Below are 15,049 nucleotides of genomic sequence, written 5' to 3'. Positions count from 1 at the left end.
CCCGGTGCAGGTACCGCTACATGGTAAGCCGGTGTGTATCAATTTTGAGTAAATTAGCGTCCTTAAATTTCGAAATATTGCAGTTTCAAGCATTTCTGAAATTTGCCGTTATATGAAAAGTGGTCGTAATTTTAATCTGATTCCAATAATTTTCAACGTTTTGCTTCTATGTGGCAAGCACAATAATCATACCGAGTTTGGTACAAATTGGTAGAACGGTTACCGAGATACATATATGTGATCATAAGTGGGCGATGCCACGCCCATTTTCCAAAATTTTATCATAAACGTATTTCTTGGCAAAGAATTGTTGCAAGCATCAATTTTGAGTAAATTACCACTAATATTTACTGATTTATCGAAGATTTCGTATTTCTCCAAATTACCGTTATATGGGAGGTAGGCGTGGTTATTGTCCGATTTTAAAAATTGGTATGCTGTAGCAAGACTAACAACTGTGCCAAGTTTGGAAGAAATTGGTGCAGCGGTTACCAAGATATACACATGTATCCATAAGTGGGAGTGGCTACGCGAATTTTCCAAAAATGTATAATATTCTTATTTTTCGTCTAAAAATTATTATAAATATCAATTTTGAGTGAATAATCTTCAGTAGTTACTAAAATATCGCAGTTTTCGTATTTCTGAAAATTACCGTTATATGGGAGGTATATTTAATGTTCGGCTCCGCTCGAACTTACACTTTCTTACTTGTTTTTAATTTACCATGGTTAAGCCACACTAAAGGTATTTTTTGGTACTGAAGCACTATTGTGACTGCAGCATCGCATGCACCGTATACGACAGTGGTGGGCGCACACATCTTATATATTATTTCTCTAAGGTGTTTTTTTGTTAGTCTCCCTTTTTCTACTTTTCTATGTAAGCAATTCCACTAATGAGGTGTAATTTGAATAGTCAGAGGTCCCCTGAGTGGTTATTAGGTAATATTAATGGTCATAACACCTCTGAAGTCAAGAAATTTGTAATTTTATTTTTGTTTTTAATTTACCATTGTTAAGCCACNAGTGGTCGGCGCTTCATACCACAATTGTGGTAGATCAACTCACACGTATTCTTAAGCTGATGGCAGATAAAACTTTGTAGCTTTCCGTGACATTTATAACTTTGCCAGCAAAGCGCCAGACGCAGAAGGTATGCCACAATGAACGCCAAGAAAACAATTTTGTACCGCTTTTTTACTAGTCAAAGTTGCTGTGGATTTTATATATTTTGCTTTAAAATTATCAGAAATGAAATTAGGTTTTATGTTTCTGCATGAAAACCCGAATTTGGACGAAACAAAATAAATATTAAACCGGCTGATTGTCAAAGCGCGCAAAAAGATGGGAGTTGGCCATCTTTTCGCTTCGCGCTGCAGCTTCAACGATTTATGTGGCATGCTTTGTGCATTTTCATACAATTCATCTTATCTGTCAAAGCGAATCTGTCACGTAAAGCGAAGCAAAAGTTTTATGTGGCATCAGCTTTACGCTCTATCGATTAGTCATTGGCTAGAGAGCAACGAACCAACATCGTGTTTGGCTGTTGCGCTTTGTTTCTTGAATTCAAAATTGCCTTGCGAGAAATATTACATGCTTGAAAATGCTTTTGGTGACATGCAATGCCTTTTGTGTTATAAGTCATTTAAAAAACAAAGAATATGCTATTCAAAGACATTTTGATTCTTTTCATAAGGAAACATTTTGATGAATAAGAAATGCAACCACTTTTAAATGAAAAAAAAAGTTTTTTTTGTTTCAAAGAATTAAAGGGTGGTTGTTGAAGGGAATATGTATGCGATTAAAATACATTTTTAAACATTTCATAATGATATGGAAAATTTTGATGAACATGAATTTCAAATTTTTTATTTAAATTTTCAATATGTGGCGTGGGTGAATCCAAATGAATTTTGAAATTTTTTATTTGAGTTTTACTTCAATATTTTCATAACTCAGAAAACTAAAAACTCGAGAAAACCAGTTTTAAAGTTTTGAATTTACGGGAGTATATGTAATATGTAGGGAAAAATTAATACATATTCAGCTTTATCATTTGTTTCCGTGAGTTTACTATGCGCGGATGAACATTTTTCGGGTGAATTTTTTTTCGGGCGAAACTCAGGATAAGGCTGATTTTGTTCTAGTGGGCTACTGGTAATCGTTACAGATATGAAATTTTTAAACATCATAAGAAAGACCTAATGTTCATTCTTGCATACTTAACCCCATTTTTGTTTTTTTGGGATTATGATTACTTTTATAGTAAATGAGCGATGCAAATATATGTACATATGTATGTGTTAAATATATGTATTTATATGTTTTTATTGAAGACCGATAAGTAAACAATTTTGTTTCACTTCCGTAATTTCCTACTGCGTTGCTCATGCGGAGCAGTTCTCTTGTTTCCACCAACACAGTTACAGTTTAACTTTTGCCGACCACTGCTCTAAGGCGTTTTTTTGTTAGTCTCCCTTTTTCTACTTTTCTATGTAAGCAATTCCACTAATGAGGTGTCATTTGAAAAGTCAGAGGCCCCCTGAGTGGTTATTAGGTAATATATACCTCTGAAGTCAAGAAATTTGTAATTTTATTTTTGTTTTTAATATACCATTGTTAAGCCACACTAAAGGTATTTTGTACTGAAGCACTATTGTGACTGCAGTGACGGCGTAAAACTGTAGGTCCCTCCGCTTTGTGTGACAAAATCAAGGCGCACGCCACAAATCGGAGGAGAAGCTCGGCCAAATACTAACTTATGTGTAAGCGCCAATCTATTATTATTATTATTATTAATAAGTATAAGTTCTGATGTACTATAAATCTCATTCATGCTTTGTAATATATGTATAATAAAAATAAGGGATTTATAAGAATAATTCTGTTTACTATTTCCGCAAACTATTAGAACAGTCTGCTTTTATCTGTGGCTACAATGAGGGATGAGTTTACTGTGTATTTCGCAGTCTGCGCATGGCCCCGCTTGTATTCATTTATTTATTATAAAGTTATAGCTAATCATATAGCAAAAGCCATTTAAAGCAGCAGCATATATTGTATTAAAATTTAGCATACTAAAAGTCTTTCTAGCAACTCTTATTAAAAAGTTGAAAATTTTGATGAGTTTTTGTTGAATTTTCCTAATTTTTGTATAAAGTTTAAATTCGGATTTATATGGTTTTTGTTATGAATGAGCCTTTATAAAAAATAAATTTATATTAGTCAAACAACAGAATAGTCAAAACTGATCAAAATGCCGCGTGTCTATTATTTTGTTGCAAAATAAATACATGATAAATACCATATTTACAGAGATTTTGGTTTTGCGTATGTTTTATATAAATGCAACAGTTGACTTGTAAACTTAGAAATGTTTATAACATTCAACACGTCTAATTTCAAGCCAACTTCATAGGAATGAAAATTTTGGTCAAAGCTTGTAACACCTATAGGATAGCATATAACGTAAACATTATTATTTTGATACAAAAACGATTTAATTTTAAACAATTCAAGATTATTACAACATAAATATTAATTGCTTTTGTAATAAGTGCCTTTATAATGCACTTCTGTTAAAAAAATTCAAGTTTTAAAATTTAGGGGTTGATTTTTACTTATTTTTGGAAAATATTCTTCTTTCGTCAAATCTAAAATTTCGTAATTTTTATATATAATAATTGATTGAAATGATTTTTCGTTATCTAACAAAAATTTTGAAAATTTCAAGCTGGACTTTATTTCTAAGGTATATGGAGGTTTAATTCTCGATGTTATGCTGTTAAAATGTACTTTAGCCTCTTTATGCTTCGCTTCAAAACGCATGCTCCAAATGTATTTAAGAGGTCCGCAGTTTTTAATATTTAGCTATGGCGTAGTGCACAAGGAAATGATGTTTAGGTTTTAATGTCCCAAAAAGCCTAATATGAATAGAGTGATGCGATTTCATCAGCTCTTCTAAAAAAACTAGCTCTTCAGTGGAAGCCGCAGATCGCGGTCGGATATAAAAATAGAGAATTAATTAACTTGATTAAAATATTCATTTATTAAGTCATTTCTCACCCTTTATGAATGGCAAAACATTCTACATTTTGAATTCTTTTAGCAGCTCGACCATCTTCTCATCGTCATTATCAACAACTGGTGAGTTATGCATTTTGTTCACAAAATATCAAAGGAAATACACGAAATTACTTTTCCGGTCCGAACCGACAGCAAACAAGAATAACTAAACTCAACCAACTGCTTCTTCTTACAGATGCATGAGCGTGGCCATACATTTAATTATGAGCAAGTTTAAAATGAAGACGTTTTTATTGGAAGTGAAGCTTTTCATTTTTGATTTAAGTATTGAGAGTTGTAAACTCACGACATTTTTAAAACAAATATGTGCGTATTAAAATTCAAAATGCAGCATTTTTAAATCAAATATGAAACATTTTAAAATCTGAAATACATTTTTATTCTAAAAATGATATTTTCAATTTAAAAATATTTTGCTTTGTTTTAAAATTTTTCATTTTTAAAATGAAAATGGCCTCGTTTAAAATGTGCATAAGACTGTGTACACGGCGAAAAAGTCTCGCTAAATAACTCTCACGTAGACTTTGTAGATGAGTCTCTCGTAGAACTCTATTGAGTGTTTTCACGTTTCTAGCGAGATTTTTGTCTAAATATCGCGATTTTCTCTAAAGTGTACACTTAGCTTTAAAACAGTTGTGTTTTTAATTATAATTTTAAATTGTTGTCAACAGTTACAAAGCAACTTTTACTAGCCCACAAGCAATGTGGGTTCCCTTTGGTTTTGTAATGTGGGGCATATTTACTGTACATATGTAGTTTAAGTAATTTGGTTTGTATTATTATTATTATTAGTATTATCTTATTGTTATTTGTAATTAAAATTACAATACAACTTCATATAAGCACAAGCTACCAGGTCTATGGGCTTAGTCATATCATTAAATACTTAAAATTTATATATGTATATCTTTTAATTTTGTTTGTATTTTTATGCCTTTTGTGAACATAAAATGGTATTAACAGGCCTATCATCAATTCCGTCGGAGATCTCGACGTTGTCACGTTGCTATCACGAATTCCGTCATGATCACGAAATTCTCCCGCAAATTTGAAATTCATGAGAATGGTATCGCTGATTTCGAGTTATTTTATTTTGATTTAGAATTACTAAACCAAAACATAAAAACAAACAAAAACCAAAGGCAGCACTGACTATGAATGCGTCGGAATTGCTGATAGCATTTGTCCCGAATTCGTGACGAGAGACTTTTTTCTGACGGTAGTTCACTCGGGTTCTGTGATAGGCCTGTATAACATTGTTCCCATATAAGTAAGTACCAAATGTATACATGTCTGTCTGTTTGGACGCAATCTAATCCCTCAGTTTTCGAGATATCCTACTGAAATTTGGTAAGCAGGTGCATTTTAATAATGAATTAACCATTTGTTGGAACCTGCAAAATCGGACCGCTGTAACATATAGCTCCGATAGAACTGATTCTTCAGACTTTGGGTTAAAACTCCTGCACTTATGCAGCTAGGAACATTAAATTTCGCAGTATTTTCACTCATTGTCAACAAAAGGCTTACAGTGAAAATTACAAATATCGGATCCATACAACTGATTGTTCAAATATGGGGCTTTACTGTAAAACTCCTTCATTTGGACGGCTAAAACCGAGAAATTTCGTGAGCTAGTTTCTAAATAATCATATAGTCTGCTGAGAAAATCGCCAATCAATCACAGACAGTAGTGAAAATCACTTAGATCGGTGCTTTGTAAGGCATATCTTCCATACCACTGATTATTCAGATATGCATTTTTTATATAACTCTATCTATATATGAAGTGAATATGAAAGCTTGTTTTGTTTTTATCTGATTATTATTAAAGGTATGAAGCTTTCGGCATAGACGAAAACAGAACTGTCCTTAATTGTTCATTGTTAAAAAAGTGAATAAATGAAAAATGTTCAGCGAAAGTTTTCGGCAACACTGGCCTTAAGAAAATCTAACACAAGAAAATTTCTTCTTGAGCGTGTTTTATATCGAGTTTTTGTTTTTCTTGGTAGCTGGATACCAAGCTTAAGGATTCCCGGAGGATAATTAACTTATTGCTCAAAAAATTCAATTTAGCTCAGTTAATGCGGAATACCTTCATAGCCGAAATTATAACACAAATAGGCATCGATACTTTAGATCCGATATATTTGGGGTATCGATAATTTCTTTCTATACTTCTCCCAAGTAAGGAATCGTTTCACCCCTAACTACAAACAGCATCCGATGAAATAAAAAAAAACAATAATTAAGCAATGCTCTCAGGCTTTTTTAACCGACTTCAAAAAATGAGAAAGGTTATCAATTCGTCGGAATATTTGTATTTTTTTTCTTGGTTTGTTCTGAATTTCTTACACCACACTCCGGATAATGCACCATACATATGGTATGTTTCGTAACTATAGCACGTCAATTAAACTATTCTTATATTGCCATAAAAATTGAATTAGGCCGCGGCCACACAATGAACGGCTACGCGGTGAGCGTTTGGAAACATATCCTATAACTCTACATTTGTTAAGTCTAACCTTTACCTTCTCCGAAATGTTTTGGTTTCGAAACTGTTTTAATTCTACGTCTTCTAACTCCCACTTCCCCATTATTACCCAAAAATTTTAGTTACGGCACAAATAGTAGGAAAATTTTCACTTAAAGCGCATTTGTGCTTTAGTTATGGAACGAAATCACTGCAGAGGGAGGAATAAAGGATTGCATTTACGAAACATACCTTATAAATAAGTATTACCAATAGTATAAAATAGCAAATTTGTATTTAGCTTTGGGTCACCTATCGAGAAATCAAAAGATAAAAAATAGGCTTACCTTTGCTGGCTCTTCAGCAGGTGTACGAACTGCTGGTATAACTTTTTTCGATTCAGTTTTTGCTTCGGGCTTTTCCTTTTTACCTTTTTCAAAGTCAGTTTTTTCATATTTCTCTAGTTCTGGGCGCTCATAGTTATCCTCGATTGTTGGGTACCCTTCGGGTTTTTTCAGAGCATAAGCTTTAGCTTTATCAGAAGCTAACATCATCTTGCCTTCTTTCGCCGTTTCCTTAAAATGGATTTCATGTGTAAAAGTATTCGCAATACAAAGAAACAACAACGATCGCCGTCGTTGTTCGTTTAGAATAATACAATAAATACGGGACAGAAGTCGGCAAGAGAGAAGCCGCCAGCCGAAATTGCACGAGAGAAAAAGTCGTTAAAAAAGGTGATAAAGCTTAAATAAAAGCGTAATCCAGTTAGATATTCGAGAAAAAAAGTAAAAGAGCCGAAAAACAGTTCATAATCGGTTTAGGTCGATATTGAAACTCGAAGCTGATAGATTAGGAAACATCAGAAGAAAGAGAGCAGTTTGGTGTATTAGAGATAGCGAGAGAGTAAGATGCTGAAAGCTTAAAAGCGCTAATTGAGCAAAAAGTTCACATAAGTAAGTAAGAGAAAGACATAATAGACGCCGAAACTTTTAAGGTAGAAATGCTGACAGAAGAATTGTAGCAAAATAAATTGAAGAAATTGACGAAAGCCTCGATTTTCAGTTACCTTTAACAATTGTTTGGCTTGCTGAGGACCTTCTTCATCTTTTGGGTCTTTTATTACGGGCTTCAAAACAACACCCAAAAAGCTTTCATTTTGGATTGGCTCTTTGGTCATAAGGTTTCGAACAGAAGACCGACGGCGTTGTTTAATAAGCTCCATAAGTGATTGGTTACCCTGCGATATACAAGAATGTGTACAAAGGCAGAGTTATAATTAGTCTATACCGATTTAACGGGCATAAAAGATTTAGAAATGAGTTACATATTCATTTTGAGAGCGGTACGAACATTTTGATGAGCTCGAAAAACCTTTTTCGCGAAATTTGCTTTATTACTTGTGTAATTGCTATATTCAACTTTTTGCATACATAATACATATTATTTATTCAGTGGTGGTGTAAATGGATTGTTTGCAGCGAATTCTTCACACATGCATTATAAGCTTCATCGTATACTTTGACAAATCAAGCCAAAGCAGTTGCTTTTCAGCAGTAGCCTAGCCAGCGGAGAAACGTACGTTTAGCCGACACTGCGCTACATTTGTTGCATTCAGAAACGTACAAAAGACTTCACAAATTTTCGTTAATTTTTCGCATCCGAAGCTGTTCAACTGTTTAAACTAAGCATTTGACAACATGTATGTATATCAGGGATGCTAATTTTTTAAATTTTTACGATCCCGGGATTTTCGGGATGACGTTATCACAATCCCGGGATTCCGGAATTAGTCCCGGGGTTTAGATATTCATTACTTTCCAACAACTTAAATCGAGAAAATTTCGTCTATATTGTTTGAGAAGCTCTCCTACCATAAAATAAGTCATAAATAAATGGGTTTGAAACCTAATTTTTTATTTAAAGAGGCGTTTTTATTTTTTCTCTCTGAGGTCAGGATTTATTTTAAAGGAGTTGTAGTTTCAAAGATAGGAATAATTCCAAAAATTATTAAAAAAATTCAATGTGATGTAGAATAAAAATATGGGTACCAAAGTGAACAGGAAATTTCATTAGAATTTAAAGTAATTAAATTTGTCAATGGTATTGGGGCTGATTAACATTTTATTTTTAATATTTTTATTGAGGTTTGTAGCGCGTTTGTTTATTAGGAAAAATTTAAAAAGCAACAAAGTCAAAGCGGTAGAAGTTAAAGCAGCTATGTCGGAGATCACCACATCTCCTCATCAGGCTTCTTGTTTCTAGACTTCAGCAGGAATCGAACCTGCGTAATCGATGTGCAAAGTCAGAAGCGTTAATCACTGAGCTATGTACACCCCGTAAACTCCTGTTGCTAATTCATTTTCCTTATTCAACCAACTACTATCAAGTGCAGCTGATTTGCCGCTGTTTAAACTTGACAGCGTGGTTCTATACATCCATTTGCTTACTTGCTTTATTGTATAGTTTCAGGCAGGCTCTTCCTAAACTATGTATTTGTCAATGTTATTGTGGCTGATTAACATTTTACTTTTAATATGGTTTATTACGAAAAATTGAAAAAGCAACGGGGTGTACATAGCTCTTCCTAAACTAAGTATTTTTCAATGTTTAGGAAGAGTCTGCCTGGAACTATACAATAGAGCAAATAAGCAAATGGTTGTATAGAATTGACAACAATAACCACGCTGTCAAGTTTAAATAGCGGCAAATCAGCTGCACTTGATAGTAGTTGGTTGAATAACGAAAATGAATTAGCAACAAGAGTTTACGGGNCGAGTTTAAATAGCGGCAAATCAGCTGCACTTGATAGTAGTTGGTTGAATAAGGAAAATGAATTAGCAACAAGAGTTTACGGGGTGTACATAGCTCAATGGCTAACGCTTCTGACTTTGGACATAGATTACGCAGGTTCGATCCCTGCTGAAGTCTAGAAAAAAGAAGTCTGATGAGGAGATGCGGTGTTCTCCGAAATAGCTGCTATAACTTCTACCGCTTAGACTTTGTTGCTTTTTTCAATTTACCCTAATAAACAATTGTGGTACAAAGCTCAATAAAAATATGAAAGTAATTAAATTTTTTTTGATTCACAAGGACGAATAGGTAATTTTTTAAGGTTAGAAGGATGAAATTCGACGATGTTGTCGAGTTTACATCAGTCCTTAATATATAATTTTTTCAAAAACAAATATTTCGAAATTTCAAGGATAAAATTTTAAAAGGACATTTTCAATACTTGCCAGTCCTTATGCACCAAAAAATTGAATCTGTTTTTGGAACCTGAAAAAGGCCGGGATGGCGGGATTAACATTCCTAATGCATACGTATCTGGCAGTAGCTGAGTCTGCAGGGGAGTGTGCTATTATTTGTAAGATTTCTGAATACCACTGGCCCGAATGTTGTCAGACGTAACATATTAAAAAGTATTTTTAAAAATTTAAATAATTGCTGAATGTAATGTTTGCTTTTGGTTTTGTTTTCAGTAAATATGAAAAAGCATCAGTGAAGTTCAGAATAAAAATGTTTTCAAAGAAAAATTTTTACATAAAAACAGCCGAAAACGTACTTTCCTTGACCTAAGTTTCTTCCGCACACTTTAGGGGGTGAACGGATCGCCAATAGGGATGCAAACGATGTTTTTGAAACATCGATAATATCAGATCAATTTTCGATGTTTGCCATCGATGTTTACAATCGCGAAATTGACGATACATCGATGGAAGTTTTGCCGATGTTTTAAATATCGACTTTAAGGAGACTCTCCGACTTTCATTCGGTATGTTTGACTGACCTTAAATTTATTATTCATTCAGATTTATTTTGTTTTGTTATTTATGGCCTTATAACAATTTTATTTAACAATTTTATTGAGTTTGAGGCCATTTTTTATGAAAAATGTTATTGAAAATCAACAATAATTTACAAAAGGTAGACGTTATAGCTGCTATTTCGGAGATCACCAATCTCCTCAGTGACCGCGGTTGAAAAAGTCTGATTAGTAGATGTGGTGATCTCCCAAATAGCAGCTATAACTTCTTACCTTTGTAAATTATTGTTGCTTTTCTACAACATTTTTCATAAAAAACGGCCCCAAAATAAAATTGTTGGATTCATTCTGAATGCTAATAACCTAGCCGTTAAAACCAGTGTTTAAAAAACTTAAGTCGAAGTAGCAAAAGTAATAAAATTTTCGCTTCTCACTGCTTCGACTTATTGTAACTGTTCAAAATTTACTTATTGCTTGTGCTTACGCTTATGAAACAAGACGACAGTCGCAGTCGAAGCTCAAGCAAAAACTGATTGCCGACAAAATGCGCAGAGCTGCAGGCAGTCGTTGGTTTAACAGTCGCAGTCGAAGTTCAAGCAAAAACTGATTGCCGACAAAATGCGCAGAGATGCTGGCAGTCGTTGGTGTAACAGTCGCAGTCGAAGTTCAAGCAAAAACTGATTGCCGACACAATGCGCAGAGCTGCTGGCAGTCGTTGGTTTAACAGTCGCAGTCCAAGTTCAAGCAGAAACTGATTGCCGACAAAATGCGCAGTTCTTCCGGCAGTCATTGGTTTGAAAATTTTCATTTTGATTTCATTCTGATTTTGGTCAGCGGCGCAAGTCGATGAATAAGCAATATCTTTGCTTTTGCAAGTTGTCGGCAGTCGCAGTCGAAAAATGAGAAATTTCTAGCTTCTGCAAGCGGGCAGCAACGACAGTCAATTGGTATTTTGTGTTTGCTTATGATTTCTTCAGAGCTAGCATTACTGTTGACACTTGCGAAGTGTTCGAAAAATACAGTTGAATTTTGGCAATTCTTTTTGTTGAAAGCGTTGCTCAGTTTCTCCATACAAAAAAATTCTCGAACAAGAAATTGCCAAAAATCAACCTAGTTACTTCAAACTTGCATTTTATTGTACTAAAATTTCTTATGCCACAAAATTCCATACCCTAAAGAAGATTTAAAATTTTTATGAACATTTCGCTAATTTTTGCTCAAATTTCTTTATTCCATGTACGCATACATATATACATACATATGTTCATATAAACATATTTAAATTTAACTATTTTCACAAACTAAACTCTTTTTAATGCATATATGCGTCATATTTAGAACAAGTGGTTAATTTTGCCTTAATGTATCTACATACATATGTACATACATATGTACATATGTTTGTGAAAATCAGGCAAAACTGCATTGCACACTGCGTTATTTCGATAACAAAGTATGCGTTAAAAAGAATCTCGGTTAAAAAACCTCACCTTACATTCTACATACATACATATGTACACAGATATATTTATTTATGTTTGTGCACACAGGTCATTTGGTAATACCATAACACATGTACATACATACATGTATATGTATTATTTTCTGGATTTTTAATGATGTGGTTAGGATCTATTGTTTTATGTTTAAAAGGAGTTTTTTTAGTTTAGGAGAAACGTTCATGATGCATATAAATATCCGTCTAGGAAACCTTGAGACTCCCTAGCAAGTGTTTATCTATGCATAATTTCTGCATTGTTAACGATGTGGTCAGTTTGGCAAAAAACGTCAATTAATGCATAGAAATATCCGCATAGGCAACCTTAAAAACCCTGAGTATCTTTACTACAATCCTAACTACGCAATGAACAAAAGAACAAAAAATTCGTTTGGTTTGTACTCAGCTGCAATTGAAACCCATCGTGCATTGTTAGCAGCGTTGCCAGGTTGACGTTTTTAACGTCATTTGGACGTTTTTTTGTATCCTGTTGACGTTTTGAGGTTTTTTGTGTAAAAACTGACGTTTTTTACCTTCCCAGTAATTTTTCTCTGTTACTAAATCTAGTAAGTAGAACTGATCTTGAATTATTTTCATAATAAATCTTATATTAACGATATCAAAGCAGTTTACAATGAATTTTAAATGTGCTCTGTAGAAATGAGATTTTAATATACCTTGCGTACATATGTACCTTTGCATACAATAAAAGTTTAATAAGAACAATTCTGGGTGCATACATTTGAAAAAGACGTTTTTGGGTAGGAAATGACGTTTTTTCAGACCAAGAGGGACGTTTTCTCATGTCGAAGACCTGGCAACGCTGATTGTTAGTGCGCCCTAACAGTACAAAAGGAACAACAACTTTTCGTACCTGTTTTGGAAGTGGGTATCTCTACCCGTTCATAGTAGGTTGAAAACTTAAAAAATCAAAAGTTTGAAATTTGTTAAGTAGTGTTGTTTTTTATTAATATATTACTTATTATTTATTTCATATTGAAAAATTTAAATCAAAAATAAAAGAAAAATACAGTCTTCATTGAATTCATTGCTAATTATAACATAAACAAGTAAGAGCAGCGCTGTCTTCGGCTATGCCGAAGGCTTCATACCTTTCATGAACATCTGCAAATTTTACTTTGACAGATTACTGCTTTTGAATACATCTGCATACATCGATAGAGGAGTTACATACTTATATAAAAAATCGCATCTAAACAATCAGAGGTATGGAAGATATACTTTATATGACACCAATCTAGGTGATTTTCACCGCTATGTGATCGGTATGTAAACCGGTAACACAATTTATTGGGTTTAGTTTCGTACATAAAGGAGATATATGGTAAAAACTGGTATCTTAACAATCAGTGCTATAGGAGATAAAGCTTATACAGCATAGATTTTGACGATTTTCTCAGTAGACTTTGTATTATTATTTATAAAATATCTTACGAAATTTATCGGTTTTAGCTGTTCTTATTTGAAGTTTGGAGTTTTACAGTAAAATCCCATATCTGAACAATCAGATGTATGGAAGATATATGTTGTAGTCATCCTATCCTTGTTATTTTCACTGTAAGTATTCTGTTAATAATGAGTGAAAATGGTTCGAAATTTCATGTTCATAGCTGCATAAATGGAGGAGTTATGATAAAAGACCTCATATCTGAACAATCAGTTGTATGGGGGCTGCAGGTTATAGTGACCCGATCTTTGTTATTTTCGCTGTAAGTCTTCTGTTGATAATGAGTGAAAACAGCGCGAAATTTCATGGTCCTAGCTACATAAATGGATGAATTATAACGAAAAATCTCATATCTGAACAATCAGTTGTATGGGAGCTATAGGTTTTAGTTACCCGATCTTTTTAATTTTCACTGTAAGTTTTCTGTTGATAATTATTGAAAACAGTGCGGAATTTCATGTTCCTAGCTATATAAATGGAGGAGTTATAACGCAAAATTTTATATCTGAACAATCAGTTGTATGGGAGCTATAGGTTATAGTGACCCGATCTTTGTAATTTTCGCTGTAAGTATTCTGTTGATAATGGGTGCAAGTATTGCAAAATTTCATGTTCGTAGCTGCATAAATGGAGAAGTTATAATGAAAAATCTCATATCTGAACAATCAGTTGTATGGGAGCTATATGTTATAGTGGTCCGATTCTTCCGGTTCCGATAAATGATTAATACATTATAAAAATACACCCACCTACCAAATTTGATCCGGATATCTCGAAAACTGAGAGACTAGATTGCATACAAACAGACAGACAGACTGACAGACGGACAGACGGACATGGCTAAATCAACTCAGCTCGACGTTCTGATCATATAAGTATACATTTTCATGGGTCTATCTCTTTTTGTTCTGGTACTTACAAACATCGGACCAAAGTTATAATACCATTTCATGCTCATGAAAGGTATAAAAATAAGAAAATTACGACTAGATATTATTCATCTGGTGTATCTTCGAAGAGAGGTAAAGTTTCTATAGCTGTGTCAAGAAAGCTTGGGTTCAGTTTTACCAACAAAATATTTTCGAGTGTCTCCTGACTAAGCTGATTACGGTAATCAGTAAGAACCAGCCTTAGTGTTGAAAATGCTCGCTCAATTGTGACCTGTTAAAAACGAGATTTGTAAAGCCTTATACTATGTCTCCATTGTGAGATTTAATGAAGATTTAGCCCTCTGACGAGATTTGACGTTAAATCTTTTGAGATTTATCATATAAAATTAAATCTCGAAAGGCAGTAGATTTAAGTTAAATCTTCGTCAAATCTTCAATAATATTGATCAATAAGTACAATTTGTTGGATGTGGCAACAACAAATTCACATGCCATAAGTCAAATGACATTTGTGTTTTCAATATACAGTTGAGGACATTGAAATCTAGCCTATCATAAAAACATGAATTTTCGTATTTTTAGGGATTTTTATATTTTTTTGTTAGTTTGGGAGGAAAATTAGTAATACATATTTACATAACTTTGGTTGTAATAAATTAAGAAAATATTATTTTAAAAACTAATAATTTAGAAGAAATGTTTTATAGTAATATCATGCAGAGTCTTCTCCGCTTTCTATAAGTCATTTACGCGCTGCGACAAAAAATTTATAAATTTCGGTAATGGTTCTGCTTCGATAACATTGCACCGAACATCCTCTAGAACTCAGTTCGTATTCATGATATGCCAAAGGCCCACGATTGGAT

The 15,049-nt window shown here is 33.5% G+C and overlaps 1 protein-coding gene across 20 annotated transcripts in view; it reads right to left on the bottom strand.

Moving 5' to 3' along the window:
- Nucleotides 1–15,049, bottom strand: part of bt (projectin protein bent) — a 276,654-nt gene that overhangs the window by 134,722 nt on the left and 126,883 nt on the right. For 19 of the 20 annotated variants that reach the window (XM_017609687.1, XM_017609704.1, XM_017609702.1 and 16 more), the window contains 2 exons: nucleotides 7,631–7,801; nucleotides 6,912–7,139 (listed from right to left, as the gene is read on the bottom strand). The exons of the other annotated variant lie outside the window; for it this stretch is intronic. In XM_017609687.1, the coding sequence (XP_017465176.1) occupies nucleotides 6,912–7,139; nucleotides 7,631–7,801 (399 nt within the window). The remainder of the gene's footprint in view (nucleotides 1–6,911; nucleotides 7,140–7,630; nucleotides 7,802–15,049) is intronic. 20 annotated transcript variants of the gene reach the window in all.

The sequence above is a fragment of the Rhagoletis zephyria genome, unplaced genomic scaffold (genome assembly GCF_001687245.7).
Source record: "Rhagoletis zephyria isolate East Lansing unplaced genomic scaffold, Rhagoletis_zephyria_1.1 Rzeph_scaffold_00248, whole genome shotgun sequence".
NCBI classification, from domain to species: domain Eukaryota; kingdom Metazoa; phylum Arthropoda; class Insecta; order Diptera; family Tephritidae; genus Rhagoletis; species Rhagoletis zephyria.
Note: the sequence above shows the minus strand (reverse complement) of the source record. Positions and strands in the feature narration are given on the sequence as shown.